Source organism: Saccopteryx leptura, chromosome X (assembly GCF_036850995.1).
Source record: "Saccopteryx leptura isolate mSacLep1 chromosome X, mSacLep1_pri_phased_curated, whole genome shotgun sequence".
Classification (NCBI taxonomy): Eukaryota; Metazoa; Chordata; class Mammalia; order Chiroptera; family Emballonuridae; genus Saccopteryx; species Saccopteryx leptura.
Genome location: NC_089516.1, coordinates 25,499,473 through 25,520,781, shown reverse-complemented (window position 1 = coordinate 25,520,781; position 21,309 = coordinate 25,499,473). Strand labels below are relative to the sequence as shown.

General features: G+C 40.6%; 1 protein-coding gene across 6 annotated transcripts in view; it reads left to right on the top strand.

Annotated features, from left to right (window-relative positions):
• DMD (dystrophin) overlaps nt 1-21,309 on the top strand; it is a 1,890,745-nt gene that overhangs the window by 112,502 nt on the left and 1,756,934 nt on the right. For 5 of the 6 annotated variants that reach the window (XM_066356825.1, XM_066356822.1, XM_066356823.1 and 2 more), the window contains exons 4-5: nt 7,772-7,953; nt 9,263-9,394. In XM_066356825.1, coding sequence (XP_066212922.1) covers nt 7,772-7,953; nt 9,263-9,394 — 314 coding nt within the window. The remainder of the gene's footprint in view (nt 1-7,771; nt 7,954-9,262; nt 9,395-21,309) is intronic. The other variant, XM_066356826.1, reaches the window with a different exon arrangement.

Genomic DNA, 21,309 nt, shown 5'->3' with positions numbered 1-21,309 from the left:
GTGAGAAAATAGCTGAAAAAAGAGTGTGGAAAATACAGATTGGACGAAGGAAAACAAGAAAAGAATTTGTAATCTCACCAGCATACCTATTTCACTAATTTTTTAAAGTATGTTTCCCTAGTGTTTTCCATAATATTATTATAGTTTACAGAAATTACCCCATCCTGCTCTTTTGATGTTATAGTATAAAGAATTTATTTTCAGATATTGTCAAGTATTCTTCAAAAACAGCATTTTGAATGGCTTTGTAATATTCATATACAGTTATATACTGGTATCCCATCATTTCTAATTCTCTATTAAACCATTAGGAATGGCCTGAATTCTTTTTTTGTATGATAAATACCTTTTTTTGTATTGTCATTAGTTCTTACATTTCACATCAAATTTACATAATCTGTATTTAATCTTTTTTCTGTGCAAGTGAGAGAGAGACAGACAGACAAACACTCTTAGTTGTGGCACTTTAGTTGTCCATTGATTACTTCTAATACATGCCTTGACCAGAGGGCTCCTGTTAAGCTACTGACCCCTTGCTCAAGCCACTGACCATGGTCCCATGCTCAAGGCAGCGACCCCATGCTCAAGCTGGCGATCTTGGGGTTTTGAGGTCAGCCATGGCATTTTTTTTTTTTTTTTGTATTTTTCTGAAGTTGGAAACAGGGAGGCAGTCAGACAGACTCCCGCATGCGCCCAACCGGGATCCACCCGGCATGCCCACCAGGGGGCGATGCTCTGCCCATCTGGGGCGTTGCTCTGTTGCAACCAGAGCCATTCTAGCGCCTGAGGCAGAGGCCCTAGAGCCATCCTCAGCTCCATTGGAGCCTTGGCTGCGGGAGAGGAAGAGAGAGAGACAGAGAGGAAGGAGGGGGGGGGGAGAAGCAGATGGGCGCTTCTCCTGTGTGCACTGGCTGGGAATTGAACCCGGGACTCCTGCACGCCAGGCCGATGCTCTACCACTGATCCAACTGGCCAGGGCCAGCCATGGCATTTTTTTCTGTTTTTGCTGCTTGTCTGGGCCTGGAGCTGAAATACAACTGAGGTCTTAGATGTATTTGATGTGGGTCAGATCCTCATTGTCCTGGGGGCTTCATGCTTAAGGGCTGTTGTCCTGCCCTCTTGCTCATTCCCCTTCTAAGGGAGTCTAACCCCCTTGACTAGTGACATGCTAGAGGAGTAAGGTCGAGGAGGGTCTGAACCTCATGACCAGTGATATGAAAGGTCAGGGGTCTAAAGTGCATGACCAGCATTATGCTAGGAGAGGAAACGTCACCCTGGGGGCGAGGTCCTTGTTGTCTCAGTTGTGCCCATTGCTAGGAACCTGGGGCTTCCCATTGTGGTGACCTTCTGTACCTGACCTGTTGTCCTTGATGTACTCATGTCTATCTAACTGTTCATGTCTGCTTTGGTATTGATAACAACAAAAGTTGCAATATAGCAATAATATCAAGGTTTAATATAATGTACAGTCTTTTCTAAACGTTATTATTGCATTTGACCTTCCCAACACGATGGTGAGATTGGGACTCTGATTTTTATTTCAAAGATGAGGAAAGAGAAGTAAATGTGATGATAAGGGCATTTCTTTATAGATATAAATATTTAGGCACAGATTTTTAAAAATCCAAATCTTTAAATTGAGAATTGTTCATTCTTTCACTCTGTCACATGCTCCCCCAATACATTTCCATAAATAAGTTGAAATTTACAAGTGAATTTCATTACTTGAATTTTATCAAATGGTGCAACTTTTACTGAATATTTGAAACAAGAACACAAAGTTGAGTTTCGCTTACTTAAATAAGAGGAAACTGTACTAGTCAACCACCGTCTCTCAAAATAGGGTGTTCTAGGCTTTGTGGGAAACCCAGAGACATGATCTCTGAATATTCAAGAGTTGTAGGTTGATGTCAACTTTAGAAGCATGGTGGTGATTCAGGTGAGACCCATTGTTAATTGGTTTGCAGTAGTCAGTTAGACAGGCCTGAGCCCGGTAGGAAAGATAAGACAGTTATGGATTGTCACCAGGGTAGAAAGCCCCAGGTGCCAAGAACAGCCCCAGGCAACCTTGCTCCCAGGGTGACCTTTTCTCCTTTAGTATAATGCTGATCATGTGGTTTAGACCTCCTGACCTTTCATATTGCTGGGCAGCCGGCTAGGACCGCCCCAGACTTTTCTCCTCTACCACATTGCTAGTCCTGTGGTAAGCCCCCTTAAGAAGAGGAACAAGGAGGCTGGAGAATAGCCTCATAGGACTCCCATGAGCACCTGAGCCCTTGCATGACCCTTCAGCATTGATCCCTCAGGCCAGTGAGGTTGTGATTAGCATCAGTAATCTTAAGAACAAAGCCTTGGGCCTGATGACCACAGAGTTAGACTTTTGGTCAAATGAGAGGTAACATGTAGGACTCAGTCTTATTTCAGCTGTAGGCCCAGAAAAGCAGCAAGGCTGAGTGGGACAACACCATGGCTTACACCAGGGTCAGTTGCTGTAACTCATGAGCCCCTGCCCTGGTGCTGACCAGTCAGTAGAGAACAGGACCCTGAAAGAGCACACCTGGAAAGCTGAGAATGTTCCACTGACATCCACCCTTGGGACCTCCCCTGATATCCCTGCCTTTAGAGAGCAGATAAAAACTCTCAGGGCCTTGGCCAGTTGGCTCAGTGGTAGAGCATCGACCTGGTGTGTGGATGTCCTGGGTTTGATTCCTGGTCGGGGCACACGGAAGAAGGAACTATCTGCTTTTCCCCTCCTCCCTTCTCTTCTCCCCCCCCCCCTCTTCTCCTCCCATCCTGCAGCCATGGCTTGATTAAAGCGAGTTGGCCCTGGGCACTTAGGATGCCTCCATGGCCTCTGCCTCAGGTACTAAAAATATGGCTCTGGTTGCAACAGAGCAAGGGCCCCAGATAGACAGAGCATTGCGCCCTAGTGGACTTGCCGGGTGGATTCAGTTTGCCGTGCACGTGGGAGTTTGTCTCTCTGCCTCCCCTGCTCTCACTAAACAAACAAACAAACACCTCTCAGGATGGAGGACCCAGTGAGTGCTCTTTCTCTTTCTGTAGCGCACCCGTGCTTTTTCCCTTCTCATTCCCCCTCTCCCTTCCCCCAGGTACGTTCTCTCTTCCTTTCTTTTCCCTAAGTTACAAAGACTCTGCTTTTGCCTCTGTAACTTATTTCCTGAGCCCACACAGCCCAGTTGGCTCACTTCTTCCATGACTCACTTCTAGGTCTGTGACTTTCTAAATAAACTTTTGGTTGTATTTGAGTTTTGCCTCTGAATTCTTCCTTAACCAGAACTCAAGTACTAAGATTTTTGAACCAAAGTCTAACTCTGCCAGTGACACCTGGTGCCATTTTGCCACTAATAGGTTTTGCATTCAGAATTTTGTTCATTGGAGTGAGTTCACTCCTGACTGACAGACTTTCAGTAGGGAAGGGATGCCACATGGGGAAGCATGATCAGGACTGCATAGGGAGGTACTTGTAAAATGATTAAATGAGGTTGAAAATTGTGTTGGTGGCTACGTGTTTCTATGGCTACAGAACAGGCAGTTTTTCCCCCTCTGTCCTCCTCCTCCATTTTATCCTCGGTTTGTTTGTTTTTTTGTTTGTTTATTTATTTATTTATTTCCCTGAAGCTGGAAACGGGGAGAGACAGACAGACTCCCGCATGCGCCTGACCGGGATCCACCTGGCACGCCCACCAGGGGCAAGGCTCTGCCCACCAGGGGGCGATGCTCTGCCCCTCCGGGGCGTTGCTCTGCTGCGACCAAAGCCACTCTAGCACCTGGGGCAGAGGCCAAGGAGCCATCCCCAGCGCCCGGGCCATCTTTGCTCCAATGGAGCCTTGGCTGCGGGAGGGGAAGAGAGAGACAGAGAGGAAGGAGGGGGTGGGGGTGGAGAAGCAAATGGGCGCTTCTCCTATGTGCCCTGGCCGGGAATCGAACCCGGGTCCCCCGCACGCCAGGCCGATGCTCTACCACTGAGCCAACTGGCCAGGGCCATATCCTCAGTTTATTAATCTTTGTACCTTCAGGGCTTAGGACAGAATTTTGTATATGGGAATTTCCAGCGACTGTGGAATGATCTGAAAATGGAATGAAGTCATTTTGAACCTATCTTAGCATTCCATCATGCTTCCCCTTGTTTTCATTACACAGCCTGTTTTAGTTATCTAACACTTCCTGTCTGGATTGGGTTCTTGACTCTAACTTCTCTCCATTTTTTTCCACGAATCCATTCTGCACATAACAGTTTTACTTGACAAAAACTTCAATGGTATCACACTCTTTTTCCAAAGTGGTTATTCTCAAACCTACTGAATTACGGCCAGCGTTTTCAGTTTACTGTCGATTATCTCTGAGTTTCATACACAGTCTACCCCTGTAATCGTACTATTCACTTTCTTCCTCTTTGTGGCTAAGGCATCCAAAGGGCTATGCCTAATCTGTCTCTCTACTTCTGTCCTTTTTTTTTAAGCCAGACAGAAAGAGACACATACACAGACAGACAGACAAGAAGGGAAAGAGATGAGAGGCATCAACTCGTAGTTCTGGCACCTTAGTTGTTCATTGATTGCTTTCTCATATGTGCCTTGACTGGGGAGGGGGGCTACAGCCACGCCAGTGACCCCTTGTGCAAGCCAGTGGCCTTGGCTCAAGCCAGTGACCTTAGGGTCATGTTTATGATCCCACACTCAAACTGGTGAGCTCTCACTTAAGCTGGATGAGTCTGCACTCAAGCTGGTGACTTTGGGGTTTTGAACCTGCGTCCGCAGTGTCCCAGGCCAGCGCTCCATCTACTGTGCCACCACCTGGTCAGGTTCTAGTTCTTTACTTTTGCTCATGCTTTCCCACTACCTGGAAAACCTTTTTCAATTTTTTTTTTCATATCCAGCTAATGAAATCTTATACATGCTTATTTCATTTTCCTATTCGTAAAGAATATTCTGGTCCCCCAATAGTATATAATTTCTTCCTTTTTCTGAACATATTAAAGCGCTGAACATGCCACTCAGAGAAACACATTTTACATTCTGTTCCACAATGCAATTACTTCGTATTTTTGTTCTTCGTTATTTTATTAGTCCAGCTTGTGAGCAGAATCTATGAATTCTCTATCTTAATCATCTCCTGGATGATCTATCAAAAATTTTAAGTCTTTAGTAAATATCTATTCCAGGAATTCAACATATTTTAGATTATATAAATTCTTTTCTTTAAAAACAAAGAAATATGGGATTATACCTACCCATACAGCTGGACCCCCCATTCAGCTCCCCAGATAGGATGGTAGGAGATTGCGACAAACGTGCCAGCAGTTTGCTCACATAGTGCATGTTTATTATAATGATTGCTGTTTATGACTGTTTGCTCTTACGCACAAGATGTTTCATGTAGTTAAAAATGCATTATAGTTTTAGACGTTTGCTTGGGGCAGTAGACATACTACTTGACCTATTTCTTACCTTTATTTTTTTAAATCATGGCGTATATTTGAAGCCGAAGAAGTACACATACCTATGTACTATATAGTATAGCAGTAAATAGTCTTGGATCAACTTTCTTTAATTCAATGCCTTTTCCCAGCATCTTTTATTTAATACATGGCAAAACAGAATTCTAAATTATACACATCACAGATACAACTGACTAGTTGCTAGTGACAAGGAAGAACACATTTTAGAGTTTCAAAATAGAGTGAAGAACTATAGACTCCACCATACAACGAACACTTGAAAACCAGTTATCAAATGAAAGGGAAAATTTTAGGCTTCGGAATTTCAGAGCTAAGTCAGTACGATCTTTTTGTAAAGGCAACTCCCATGCACAGAGTTTTGAAGCTCTTCCTTAAAAAGTACTTGTGAAAAATTACCTTCACCATCTGTTGCTTAATAATTAAATTCTAATAAGGAGCAGAGCATATGTATTGTATAACTCCGTACCTCTCAGCCTTGTGCATTTAAGTGTCCAATAAGTGTCTTTTGAAAAAAAATGAGTGAAACAATGAAACGGTAGATGTATTGCAGACAGTCTGCTTCCCTGTAATTTTTTGACCCGGTTTTTCAAAGTGTGGTCTTCAAGTCACCACCTGGGGCTTGTTGGAAATGCAGAGCCGTAGGCTCCGCCCCTGACCTACTGATCACATTCTGATTTTAAAAGTCCCCAGGTGATTCATGTGTACATTAAAAATTGAGAAGTACTGTACTATACTATGGATAGAAGCAGATCGAGGACCATTAGTTAACTTTTACCTCCTCTGTAACTTTAAAAATACTTTTAAAAATAGTTGTTCTGATTAATCATGTTCCTGCTACTTAGAAAGGGATGGACGAAGTGACCTGTTCAACCTCCTTTTATGCTAATGGACTGAGATTTTTTTTTTACTCATAATCAGAACACCTGTCCAGAAAATACATATTTAATTTAAAACAGATCTTTTCATGAGAGCTAAGCTAAGATAAATTTATGGCAAAAGAAATTCCTGGCACATTGCTGCAAAGTTGCCTTGGCCTCCCACCAGGACTTATGTTTTAACACTTCTGGGATTAATGATACACTTCACATAAAGGATTATTTTTACATCTTGGTTCACTGGAATGAGCTCAGTGGGTAAATTGTAATGCCAAGTAGCAAAAGAACCTTTTGAAAGAGCTGCCACTTATTGTGTGTGTTATTAGAAAATTATTATTGACTTTAAATGTTGGGTTTCTTTCATTCCCTGGATGTGGCAAAGGACATAATGTCAGATCAACGTAATGTGAAGGACTTTTATATTGATTCTTAAATTCTGCAGAGAACAGCATCTGACCTTAACATATGCACTGTATTGTAAACAAATATTTTGATTATTCTTAAGGAATATTTTACAAATCATGATACATATGGTATATAGTTGTTTTATTTTCATTGGGAAAATATGTGGTGAAAACACAGATATATTTTGCCTTTTACATACATAACCGGCACATATTTGATTAGAAAGGTGTAAGCCAGGGGTCCCCAAACTTTTTACACAGGGGGCCAGTTCACTGTCCCTCAGACCGTTGGAGGGCTGTACTATAAAAATAACTATGAACAAATTCCTATGCACACTGCACATATCTTATTTTAAAGTAAAAAAACAAAACGGGAACAAATACAGTATTTAAAATAAAGAACAAGTAAATTTAAATCAACAAACTGACCAGTATTTCAGTGGGAACTATGCTCCTCTCACTGACCACCAATGAAAGAGGTGCCCCTTCCGGAAGTGCGGTGGGGGCGGATAAATGGCCTCAGGGGGCCGCATGTGGTCCACAGGCTGTAGTTTGGGGACCCCTGGTGTAAGCTTTCTTTATTGGAAACCAAAGCATTTAAGCTCTTTTGTGTAATTGTTTAATTAACCAATGCACCATTTTAATTGACATGTTAATATAACTTTCCATAAAAAGGGAGATGTAATCTTTTATTTTTGTTTCTTATTTAATAGAACCACTCTCTTTTCGATGGGCAAGATTGGCAATTTGACTTAGGAAAAAGTATTGCAGAATGAAGTTTTTATGGGAACAAAGAAAAGAAATGAACTTTAGTGCTCATCTCGTTGGTCTGCAAAATTGGAAGGACATTTTAGGCCTGATTATCATGTTCTAATTAGTCTCTGGAGGCTATTCATGGCCAATCGAGTGCTCATTAATCTGTCTTCTTCCAGTCACATTGATGTGTTCATTCCCCTTTTAGAGATTCAAATATAGAAACCAAAAATTGATGTGTGGTGTTAATGTGCTTACAGATGTTGCCACCACTTATCCAGATAAGAAGTCCATCTTAATGTACATCACATCACTCTTTCAAGTTCTGCCTCAACAAGTGAGCATTGAAGCCATCCAGGAAGTGGAAATGTTGCCAAGGCCATCCAGAGTCACTAGAGAAGAACGCTTTCAGTTACATCATCAAATGCACTATTCTCAACAGGTAAAGTGTCAGAAGGACAACTACTATCAAAGATGTTTTCTATTTTATATGCATTTTTAGGTATCATACCCATGCGCATATAAATCTATTATATCTATGGATGTATGCACACATATATGTATATATAGGATACTGTGTGTATACATATATATTGCATATATGTGTGTATCTATATACATGCATGCACACAAACATATTATCTGTATATATAGCATAATATGTGTGCATGTGTGTATATATAAGTATGTGGGTATATATATTATGCTATATATAAACATATACATACATATATACACACATATATGTATATATATATGGAAGGAACGGTGGGGAGTAAGGCAGAGACTGACCATAAATCTTTAACATTTTATCTGATATCATGGACCGTAATATTGTTAACATAGAACATTGTTCAGATACTGTGCTATTGATAGGCACCATATTATAAGCATTTGAAGCACAGAATATATTTTATTTTCATTGTATACAATGAAATAAAAGTTAGACTCATATACACACTCAATTTTCTGTAGAGCAATGAGCAAAGAATTAGAGCAAGAATGAAGGCAAGTACTATATTGAAAAATATTTTCTTATTTTTAGTAGCAACCTGCTGATGCAGTAGCAAATTTTGATTATTCCAGGTAACATTTTTGCTAAGGGAAACTAGTTTAAATAAGAATTAATTGGAGACTACATGTGCGAAAGATTTTTATTGTACTGTATTACTGTGGAGAGTCCTGTGGGATTGCTCCATTACATGGTTTGTTCTGGGTCCCAGCAGTGGACATTTGGGGTATTTTCTTTTGCTTTTTTTGACACAAACAATAAAAACACTGTTACCTAAGTTTCTGCTGAAGGCGTGGAAAACTTTAGGCCTCATTTTCTCACTCTACTGAGTTAGCTCTATATTTAGCTTATGAAAGCTTCAGTCCTTTCAGGGTATTGAGCTGATGAATTCTGGTTGTTTACTCTGGGTTCAGAGAAAATTGCATTCGGATGCCTGTTCTTGCCAGTTTGAAGAACACCATTCCGTCTTGGTGCTGGATTTGTGTCAGTACGAGTCCTCGTGGTTGAGTTCCACGCCCATATCTTCCCTGATTACCTGCCCTCCGATATGACACTGAGCACCAGGATTCTTGGAGTGTACTAGTTTCTAATGGCACTTTGAATGTGTTTACAATTACATTTTTTCATCTCACTGTTTTCATGTCATATTGGTTTTTGTAGTCTCTGGAAGCAGTCCTTTCAGGGTTACTTACGATGTCTCCTGCTCTTCTCTGTCCGCCTCCCTGACCCCGTTCTGCAGATCACAGTCAGTCTAGCACAGGGCTATGAACGAACTCCTTCCTCTCCCAAGCCTCGGTTCAAGAGCTATGCCTACACACAGGCTGCTTATGTCACCACCTCTGACCCCACACGGAGCCCATTTCCTTCACAGGTCTGTCAACATTTACTCTCTGTTCTACAAGCCAAAGAATTTCTTCAGCCAGCACAGTCTAGCATGGCTTTGTTTGTTCAAATTTAACAGTGTCTTTTTGCTCCTTCATCAAGAGCCGTTTCATTGTTCCCAGTTAGCTGTATTAGGTACTCTCATATGCTGCTGTTCTGTTATTGTGATTTCTATAGATGGTTTTTTTCACTTAATTCTTAATTAATTATTTAAAAAATTAATTTCACCTGACAGACAATATTATTTTCAAGTGTACAATCTAGTGATTAGACACATACCTTTCGAACACTATAGGTTTAACATATGTTGATTTTCCATGAATGGGGATTCCCATAATAGTAATTTGTACTTTTATTATATAATTACTTGTAAGATTCTCTCTCTCTTTTTTTTCCATGTGAGAGGAAGGGAGATAGAGGGACAGACTCCCACATGCATCCCAACTGGGATCCACCTGGCAATCCCTGTCTGGGGCTGATGCTCTGCCCATCTGGGACCATGCTCACAACTGAGCTATTATTAGCACTTGAGGTGCAGGCTCCACGGAGCCATCCTCACCAGTGGAGTCATGGCTGTGGGAGGGGAGGAGGGAGAAAAATAGAGAGAGAGAGAGAGAGAGAGAGAGAGAGAGAGAGAGAGAGAGAGAGAGAAGGGGAGGTGGAGGGGTGGTGAAGTAGATGTACCACTTAGCCAATTGGCCAGGGCTGTAAGGTTCTCTTTTACAAAGGCTACTGATGGTTATAAACAGTCATTAAGCTCATTAAAGGTTTATACATGTAACTTTTGAAAGAATTGGGAAAATGAATGAAATTTGCTAGATACACTATTTGGGAAGATTTTCTAGATAATATGTTAAGGAACTATAAACTCTACATAGATGCCTTTATTATAGTCTCATTCTATAAAAATATATTCATACTCCACAACCTTCTTCATATGATCTATTTTAAGTTGGCTAACTTAAACTTGTGTTTAATAGACTCTGTACTGTTTATACAGAAAAGTGACACTATAACTGGGTCAGATTCTATGTACTATTTAATGCTTTCCACACAAGGAATTTTCTTAGTGGAGTTTTCCACCATTGCGATATTGTAAGAAACCTAAAAATACAAGAAATTATAGCTTTGTATATGTTAGAGCATGGGAATAAAATGTGCTAGAATTGCCAGATTTGCTAGAATTTCTTTCTAAAAGAATATTTTGCTGAGTAGAGTAATTTGAAAAGTTCTTGGGAAAGTAACTTTCATTAAAACTAGACTATGAATGGGAATTTAGAAATTATAGACCTGCTCCTTTTGGTGAAAACGTATACATTTTATAGAGACTCATTGATTCTTTTTAAAATGGTGGTTGAATTTAATCAGTGATTTATTTGGCTCAAGTAATTAATACATGAGGTTCAAAATTCTTAACTCTGACAGAGTCCCCCAGGGAAACGTATTTCTGGGCTTAGGTATGCCCTCTCCTTGGTTACTTTTGTTTGCAAAGCTAAACAAAGTAGAATGGGTGAGAAAATTTGGGTGACTCAGCCTTATCTTCTTTTCAATTTCCATCCACGTTTTCACAAAGCTAATTGAATACAATTGAACAAGAAACTTAATCTGCTTTGGCATTATCAGTAAATAAAAATAATTCTGCGACATATTACTGTTTACTATATGCAACGTGTACACCAGTGGTAGTCAAACTGGTCCCTACCGCCCACTAGTGGGCGTTCCAGCTTCCATGGTGGGCGATAGCAGAGCAACCACAGTATAAATAAAAAGATAGATTTAACTATAGTAAGTTGTTTTATAAAGATTTATTCTGCCAAACTTAGCAAAAATCCGACATAAAATACTTGGTAAGTAATTATTACTATATGCTTTAACTTGCTGTAACTCTGCTTTATAAATTTTATAAAGTAAAGTTACTTCTCTACTTTATAAATCACCATTACTGTGGAACCGGTGGGTGGTTAGAAAATGTTACTACTAACAGAGATACAACAGTGGGCAGTAGGTATAAAAAGGTTGACTACCCCTGGTGTACATGTTATATGAACTAATAGAATCCTCATAATCCTTAGAGAGATATGGGAGGTGCTATTCTATACCCATTTTAAGTTCATATATATCCTCTTTTCTTTTTTGATTTTTCTTTTTAAAATTTTTATTTATGTTTAAAGATTTATTTATTGATTTTTTTACAGAATGAGGGAGGAGAGAGAGAAGGCGAGAAGGAGGGAGAGAGGGAAGGGGAGGAACAGGAAGCATAAACTGATAGTATCATAGTTGCTTTCTGTATGTGCCTTGACCAAGCAAGCCTGGGGTTTCGAACCTGTGACCTCAGCATTCCAGGTTGATGCTTTATCCACTGTGCCATCACAGGTCAGGCATATCCTCCCTTTTCTTTATGTCCCTTCCCTTTCCTCCCACCCTCCTTACTCTCCCTGCCTCTCTAGGCTCTTTTTGTCATCGTCGTCCCATTGACTTAAAGAATAATGGTGCACATCTTAAAATAAAGGCCCGTAAGCCAAGAGAGAGAAATAAGCTTTCCCCCTCGTTATTACCTTCTCGAGCTGCCTTTTCCAGGCTGTCTCCAGTGCCAGTCTGCTGGCACATTTCCACCTCATTACTACCTCATTGAGGCCTTGCTCAGGTATGACTCCTGAATGCAGTAATTATAAATGAACTTAACTTTTGTAGACTCTAATTTTTTTTCTCTACCTTTGTCTAAATATTACAAAATGTATAGTATCTCATAAAATAGTCAAAAAGTTTACTTGCTGTTTTATTTAGCCTAAGGCATTGAAATGAGCCTAATGTTGTCTTGTAGAAAAGGAGGAGCATGACTCCAATGAATGGGAAATGATTTAGTCTGTCTGTTTCTAAAGGTAGCATATCAGAAGATAATGTTGCACATAATTAGATTTGATAAGTTTATATCTTAATCATTTACTAAAAAAAAAAATTAAGTAACTTTTCAGAACTTATTCTGCTCCCTACAGGTTGTATCTGATCCACTTAAGACAGGTCGAATTGGATTGCTTTAGAGCAGGGGTCCCCAAACTTTTTACACAGGGGGCCAGTTCACTGTCCCTCAGACCGTTGGAGGGCCGGACTATAAAAAAATACTATGAACAAATCCCTATGCACACTGCACATATCTTATTTTAAAGTAAAAAAACAAAACAAAACCAAAAACAGGAACAAATACAATATTTAAAATAAAGAACAAGTAAATTTAAATCAACAAACTGACCAGTATTTCAATGGGAACTATGCTCCTCTCACTGACCACCAATGAAAGAGGTGCCCCTTCCGGAAGTGCGGCGCTACATGCGACCCACGGGCCGTAGTTTGGGGACCCCTGCTTTAGATGGTTTCGTTCAAGGGTTTTTTGTTGGTTTGCAAGGAAGGTGTGAAGTTTTTGGTTTCTTTTTTTGTTCTTCTTTTCCAACTGAGAGGAGGGAAGATAGACAGACTGACTGGGATCCATCCGGCAACCCCTGTCTGGGGCCGACACTCTACCCACCTGAGCCTGTAGCAATCAAGCTATCTTTAGTGCCTGAAGCCAAGGCTCCTCAGTGCCTGGGGCTAGTGCACTGGAACCGTTCAAGTCAGGGCTGCAGAGGGGGGGGGGGGAGAAAGGGGTGGAGGAGTGGAGAAGCAGATGGTTGCTTCTCCTCTGTGCCCTGAACAGGAATCAAACCTGTGACATCCACACACTGGGCTGATGCTCTACCACTGAGCCAACTGTCCAGGGCTTGAAGTTTTCAAAATAGGGAAGATAGCCATGCAGGTGACTGTCTCCTGTGGAAAACAAAATTCATTATCTTAAAAGTTCCCAATGTCTAAGAAACATCCATACATCCATTTCCCTCATTTGACCCAACCTTAGGAAATCTGATTTATACTCACTGCAGAACGTACGACCCTGTTGACAAGAAACAACTGGACCTACCTTGGGATCCCTGCCTATAAATGAGTTTTTCTCATAATTTACCAAGAAGAAATACCATCTGGTATAAACCCCCAATTTCCCCTCATTGTATCACTTGACTGCCCTCCATTTTTGGATGGGGGATGTCCTTTTTGTAGTTATACTTAATTTTTATTTCTATGACTTTGATCATGCATCTCATTTTACTCTGCATCTCACATCCAAGATCTCCACTGTCATTTTCACCTGCAATTTCTGTCCTGGAGCCTCGCCGTCTGAAACTCCTATAGGCACACCCAGTCCGTGTGCCAGCCACCTCTCTCCAAACAGACTTTCTGCTTTATCTTGTTAATGTGACTCTTTCTCTTACCACTTTCTGTAGTCCATGCTTTACTCAGCCATTCACTTATTCCAAAAGTAATTATTCTTAGTCACTGAATCAAATGTCTTCTTTTCGTCTCAGGCTTTCTACCGCAACTGAACCTTTGTTCTTATCGCCTCTGGACTCATCTGGTTCTGCTTCATCCCTGACTGTTCTGTATTTCTTTCATTATCTCTCCCTTTCTTCTCTTCCAACTCCCTTAGTCCTGGAGTCTCATGGATGAGCCCTTGACCCTCTTTATTTATGTGCACTCTCTCTGATCAGTATGGTTTAATCTCCTGGCTTCAAGCTATATGCAGATGACCATTATCTCTGTGTTTTCACCATTTCCACTATCTCTTGAGTTACAGCCATGTTTCCAAGTCATTTTCAACTCTTTGATATGTATCTGCCCCTTGATTCTAGGGACAGCTTGCAGAGAGTTCTCAAACCTAGGATGTCCTGAGGTGAGCTTTGTTCCATTGCTCACAAACTTGTTTTTTGTTCCTTTTTGTTATACAAATAAAATACTAGTCAGCAGTAAGGGAGAGTTAAATAAGTGACATGCTGTTTTGTCTCTGTATTGATCTGATATTCAATAATGGGACATGTCAAATCAATTCTTGCTTCTCAACATTTCTCCATTAAGTTATGTCCCCTCAATATTCGTACATGCCCTCTGATTCAGGCCCTCAGTACATGTCTGCTGGATTACAGAAATAGCTTTCCAATCGATGCCACTATCTTTAGTTTAGCCTCCTGTGAATCAGATTAAATGTTATTGTTAACAGCTCTAACAATATTACTCACAAAACTTTCTTCACTTCCTTTTGCCTTTATGATGAGTCCACTCTCCTAAATTTCGTTAGGATGCTTCATGATCTAGTAACAATTTATACTTTCATGCTTATTTCAAGTGCTTTTTTTCTTTTAGTTTTCATTTATTGATTTTAGAGAGAGATGAAGGGAGAGAGAGAGAGTCAAACAGAAACATCGATCTGTTCCTGTTTGTCCCCTGAACGGGGATCGAACCTACAACCTTTGTGTAGGGGAATAATGCTCTAAGCAACTGAGCTCTCCAGCCAGGGGGTCATGCTTATTTCACACTAGCCTGTCTCACGGTTTCTTTACTCCACCCAAATTCAGTCACCTGTTCTCCATAAGAGCCAAGCAGTTTCCTGTCTTAGCTTTTGGGGCTCTCTCAGACTAGGGTGATTTTTTCTCCTTTCACATTGGCCAGTTCAATCCAGATTTCATGGCCTAACCAGTGAGTTGCAGACCCTGGATTCAAGTTCAGACTTATCTAAGTCTGAGCTCATATCAGTTATAGTAACACTGATTTTTTTCTACTATGGTTCTTATATGTCGGATTACTCACACGTGGAATAGTATTCATTTTTGTAACCATTTAATACTTATTTATTTATCACCTACTATATGTCAGATATTATTATAGGACCAAGTGATATATCAATAAACAAACATACAAGATAAGTTCTAATGGAACTTATTCCTAATGGAAGTGTATTCTCATGGGAAAGTCATAATATGAATAAGATAAACAATGTCAATAAATAAAATAGCATTTCAATATGTAAGTAATATACATTAAATAAAGTAAAATTTAGTAAGTACTAAAAAGAACAAAATAAAAAATGCAATATACAGTATATAACAGAGAGAAGTTAAAATTTTAGGGTTGGGCCTGGCCTGATAGCTTGGTTGGTTAGAGCAGTGGCCCCCAACCCCCGGGCCGCGGACCAGTACCGGTCCTTGGGCCATTTGGTACTGGTCCGCAGAGAAAGAATAAACAACTTACATTATTTCCATTTTATTTATATAATATTTAAGTCTGAACTATGTTTTATTTTTTAAAAAATGACCAGATTCCCTCTGTTACATCTGTCTAAGACTCACTCTTGACGCTTGCCTTGGTCACGTGATACATTTATCCGTCCCACCCTAAAGGCCGGTCAGTGAAAATATTTTCTGACATTAAACCAGTCCGTGGCCCAAAAAAGGTTGGGGACCACTGGGTTAGAGCATTGTCCCAAAGCACAGATGTTGTCATTTCAATCCCTGGTCAGGGCACATACAGGAACAGATCGATGTTTCTGTCTCTCACTCTCCTTTCCTCTCTCACTAAAATCAATATGTTAAAAAAAAATTAAAAGAAATCGCAGAGTTGCCAGAGAAGGACTCACTAGCAAGGTAAATTTTGAGTAAAGACAGGAAATAGTTGTGAGTATCTAGGGGAAGACAAAGCCACGAGGAAGAACACAGCGCAAAAGCCCTGAGTTGTGGGGTTGTTTGCACTATTCAGGGAAAGATACGGAGGAGAGTGGGGCACAGTGCTAGGGAGATGGTGTCTCAGGTGTAACAGCGGAGCAGATGACACAGGGTCTTGAAAGGAATGGTGATGAGTTAGGTTTTTATTGCCAGTGTGATGGAAAGCAGTGGGACAAGGACGAAAACTCATCCTCTGTCAGCATGGCGGCTGTGTGCCAGATGGGCTGAAGGGGACAGGGTGGATGCGGGCTGACCAGTCGGAATGCTGGTGCAGTAATCCAGCAAGCTGTAACAGGTGCTGCCATTGGGGTTAGTATTGTTTTTCAATTTTTTTATTGTGGTAAAATACATGTAACATAAAATGTACTATCTTAACCATTTTAAGTGGATAGCCAGTGGTATTACGTGTATTCATAAACTTGTAAAAGTGTTACCATCATCCATCTCCAGAATGGTTTTCATCTTACAAAATGGAAACTCTTTGTCCATTAATCAATAACTCCCCATGTCTCATTTTCCGCAGACTCTGGTGAGACCACCATTTTACTCTCTGTTTCTGAGTTCAGCAGTTTTTTGGGTTTTTTTATTTATTTCACATGTAATGTATAGTGCAATATTTGTCTTTCTATATCTGGCTTATGTCACTTAGCATAATGTCGTCCTCCAGGTTCACCCATGTTGCCACAAATAGGAGAATTTCGGTATTTTAAGGCTGAATAGAATTCTGTATTATGTTTGAACACTTTCTTTATTCATTCATTCATTGATGGGCATTTAGATTGTTTTCATGTCATGGCTCTTGTGAATAATACTGCAAAGAACATGAGAATGCATATAGTTCTTTTTTAAAGATTTGCTGATTTGATTTTAGAGAAAGGAAAAAGAGAATGGGAGTGGAGGAGCAGGAAACATCAACTCATACTATGTAATTGCTTCTCATATGTGCCTTGACCGGGCAAGCCTGGGGTTTCAAACCAGCAACCTCAGCATTCCAAGTCAGTGCTGCAGATAGCTTTTGAGATACTATTTTTATTTTCTTTGAATCTCTACCTAGAAGTAGGATATATGGGTAGTTCTATTTTTTAATTTTTGAGGAACCTCCATACTGTTTTCCATGCTGATTCTATCACTGAGCATGAGGCATAGTGGTTGAATTCTGGATAGGCTTTGGACAGCCTACAGGATGTGCTAATGCAATGTGGAGTGTGCATTCGCTGTATTCTTTGAGAATATTGTTGTTTTAAAAAGCCAAACAGGATAGATAAAACCTCTCTGTGGACAAGTCCTGCCAGGGGTGAAGACAACGGAGACACAAAGACCCAACTCCAGGGACCAGGTTCAGTGATGCAGATCTGCTTTGTTCAGAAAGTAAGTTAGCTCATATACACAGGTTCAGCCAATAGGGTGTTACAGCGTGTTCCTCAAAGCCAATGGCTGAAAAGATCAGGGAGCTGTGTGGTTGTCGCTGAGTCACTTCCTTATAGCAGGCAAGCTCCCTTCCTGGGTGTGCCCAGGAGGCTTCTGGGAGCTGGAGTATTCTCACAGCATTGCATCAGCCACAGCTGCTAGGAATGCGCTCTGCGCTCCACCCACACTTCTTGGAGGCATTAAACATAAGTCATAAGTAAACTAGTAGCCAATGAAATATACATGGAACCTATGAGTTAAATTTAGCTGATGAGGAAGCAAACAGCCCGTGAGACCTAGGCAGAGGTCAAAATGAATGTTAAATATACATAGCAACTTAACAAAATACGCATGTTAAAAATAGATGGAATGAGCCTGACCACGCAGTTGCGCAGTAGATAGAACGTCAGACTGGGATATGGAAAACCCAGGTTTGAAACCCTGAAGTTGCCAGCTTGAGCACGGGCTCATCTGGTTGAGCTTACCAGCTAGAGCCCAAGGTTGCTGGCTTGAGCAAGGGGTCACTCGTTCTGCTATCTGCCCTAGGTTAAGGCACATGTGAGAAAGCAATCAATGAACAACTAAGGTGCCACAACAAAGAATTGATGCTTTTTGTCTCTCTCTCTTCCTGTCTGTCTGTCCTGGTCTGTCCCTCTCTCTGTCTCTGTCTCTGTTACAAAAAAAAAAAAATAGGTGGAATAAATAATGGATATACACAAATGTTACTTATGAATAGAAAGAAAGAGATGAAAAGACCTAATCATAAAGTATGATCACATCACCTCTGGGCTGACAGTTATAGCAATCCTGAATTGGCCACCCAATAATGATCCTATGGTCTCATGATGGTCTCCTAAGTGTTCTGCCTAAAAAATGCAAATAAATCCCATAGCTGTTTAGTACACTGATTGGTGAGTTGCAACTCTAGGTCAGGTGTACTGGTCCCTGCATCTCTCCAGTAGAGGAAATGTACGCAGTAGCCTTGGGCACCTTCTGTCGATTGGGCCCCTTGCTCAGATATCACCTCTGGTTCTGTCCACATCATCAGCAGGGAGGGCTGATACGGCAAAGCATATGAACATTGTAGAACTCAATTTAAATTGTGTCATCCTTCTAACTGACCTTTTCCTAATTGTGTTACTTTCCCATCTATTTCACCTTGCATTTTGCCATATGCTATAAAGTGATTTATTTTTTTAAAATTAAGTTTATCTAGGAGACATGGATTAATAATAACATTAGATAAGTTTCAGGTGTACATCTTTATAATATGACATCTGTATACTCGATTTTGTGCCCACCTCCCAAAGTCTAGTCTCCCTCCATCACCGCATAGTAGTTGGCCCCCTTGAACTGCTTCATCCTGACCCCTCCTCACCATTCTGTTGTCTGGATCTATGAGTTTGATTTTTTGTTTGGTTATTGCTTTTTGTTTTATATCACACGTAGGAGTAACAGCATACAGTAAATGATAGGGTTTGAGCATATTAATTTGATTGGCAGTTTTTTCCTGATTTCTGAGGTGGCATCCTGGAACGAGAATTGAGAGCACCATTTTTCAAGGTCATGCTCCTCTTTGTGTGATGAACAATAGTTGTCAACCTCCTGATAGTATGCCTACCAGTGGACAGCTAAATAATTTGTATGCATTTGTGAAATAAGCAATGGACTATTTTAAATAGTGATATCAAAAATTAAGTATGTAGAAGCACTACAGAGAAGCATCCTCCATGTTATAACAAAATCTGTAAAACATCACAAAAGTAATAATTATATCAAGGAGGAAAATTGGCTCTTGTAATAACAAAGGGGAAAAAGAGAAAAACATAGCTCTCTTGAAAATAATTAAAGTTGAAGTTAAGAAAAACAGATTTATCTTTAAATATTTTGGATGACAAATGCAATGTACGGGGTTAGGCAGAGATACAGTGGATAACACTACAGTGTTAGAAATGGCATTTGACTCACAAGCTAGAAGAAATAAAAAGGAATGTAGCCCTCTTACAGAGTGTGCTCATGCCCTCAATGCTTGTATCTATTCAGGCACAATTCATGTCTCAGAGCTTCAGTTCTCCCCCGATGTGGTGTTTTAGAATTTTATATACCTCAAGACGAGTAGCTTCCACACTCGGATTGGTAACTGGAACCTCAGGCTCAATATATTCAGAGCTGACCTCATCTTTGCCCATGGCACCACGCATCTCTCTGAGCTTTATTCCCACCCAGGCTTGAACCCATCTCACCACGTGTGGCTCCTTGTCCCTGGACTCCCTCAGACCTAATTGGTTCTTAGAGTCTACACAGAGCCACTGTGGATCATTTCTGGAACCCTTTCCTTCCTGTCTGTTGGCTTGGATTTCAAGACATCCTCCAACCTGCCAAACCTTGTCAGTCTTTTCAGTCTTTTTTTTTTTTTTTTTTTTGTATTTTTTGAAATTGGAAACGGGGAGGCAGACAGACAGACTCCCGCATGTGCCTGACCGGGATCCACCTGGCACGCCCACCAGGGGGCGATGCTCTGCCCATCTGGGGTGTTGCTCTGTTGCAACCAGAGCCATTCTAGCACCTGAGGCAGAGGCCATAGAGCCATCCTCAGCACCCGGGCCAACTTTGCTCCAATGGAGCCTTGGCTGCGGGAGGGGAAGAGAGAGACAGAGAGGAAGGAGAGGGGGAGGGGTGGAGAAGCAGATGGGCGCTTCTCCTGTGTGCCCTGGCCAGGAATCGAACCTGGGACTTCTGCATGCCAGGCCGACGCTCTACCACTGAGCCAACTGGCCAGGGCCCTTGTCAGTCTTATTTAAGACTCTCCGCTGTACACTTCCTCTTACCTCTGGATCTTGCCTTATAGCATTTCTTTCAGTTATGCCGTTCCATCACTTTTCTTCCTTTTGCCTCTTGCTCTTTCCCATTTCCCTCATACACGCCAGCTTGCATAGCCTCTCACAGCTGCATGGTTCTCTGTAATAACAGCGAGCCTTAAATTAAATGGTGGGTTTCAGGAGTTGAATGATCAGTCGAAGGAAGCAGTCTCACCTAAAGTTCTATATATCAACTTTTGTTGAACAAATATTCCTATGATACACTTGAGTATGATTTAAAAATGAAAAGGATATGTCAATAAGAATAAAATATCCTTATCCTTGCCACTTCGTGTGTGTGTGTAAAATTTTAAGTGTTTGCAGTATTTCTTGCTGTGACGGAGAGAAGCGAGCATCTTTACTTGTGCCTAAGAACTGGTAGGCTTTCTTTTTCTGGGAAATTTTCACATTTTCCCAATCTGTATCAATTATAATAGTATCTTACCAGTTTTTAGGAATTATTTGTATATTAAATACATGAAACTTTTTTGTGACATAGAATACAATTCATCTTCCTGGTTTGTTACTTGTTTTTTAAAATTTTATTTTTCTATATTAAAATGTTATTCTATATTGTTGGGATTTTTTAATCTTTTACTTTTTGATTTTTGTTGGTGGGAAAGAGGGGTTAATTATGAAGGACTTTGCTATTGAAAGGGTGCTTTGTCCCATGGTTTCTTCTAGTTCTGTTTTTAAACTTTGATCTTACTATAACTGCAAGTTGCCAAGTTGAGAACACTTTTGATCTTTTCCCCAGAAGCTACACAGTTGTTGAGCCCATCTATTGGTTAATGCATGTTTATTGTAATCTAACTGTATGTTTCTTTTAAGGATGAGGAAGTATTTCCTAGAATCTCCCTAGCATATTTTTCCTTTCATTTTATTGGTTAGGATCATGTCACATTCTCATGCCTAAACCAATAAAGGGGATACCAGAACTGGCTTAAACCAGTTGAATGCCAGCCATTCTTGAAGCACACAGCTAAATGAGTGCCTCCTGAATCAAATAAAATTCTGTTAGGAGATAGAGAAGAAAGTGGATGTTGCATAGGCAGCCTACA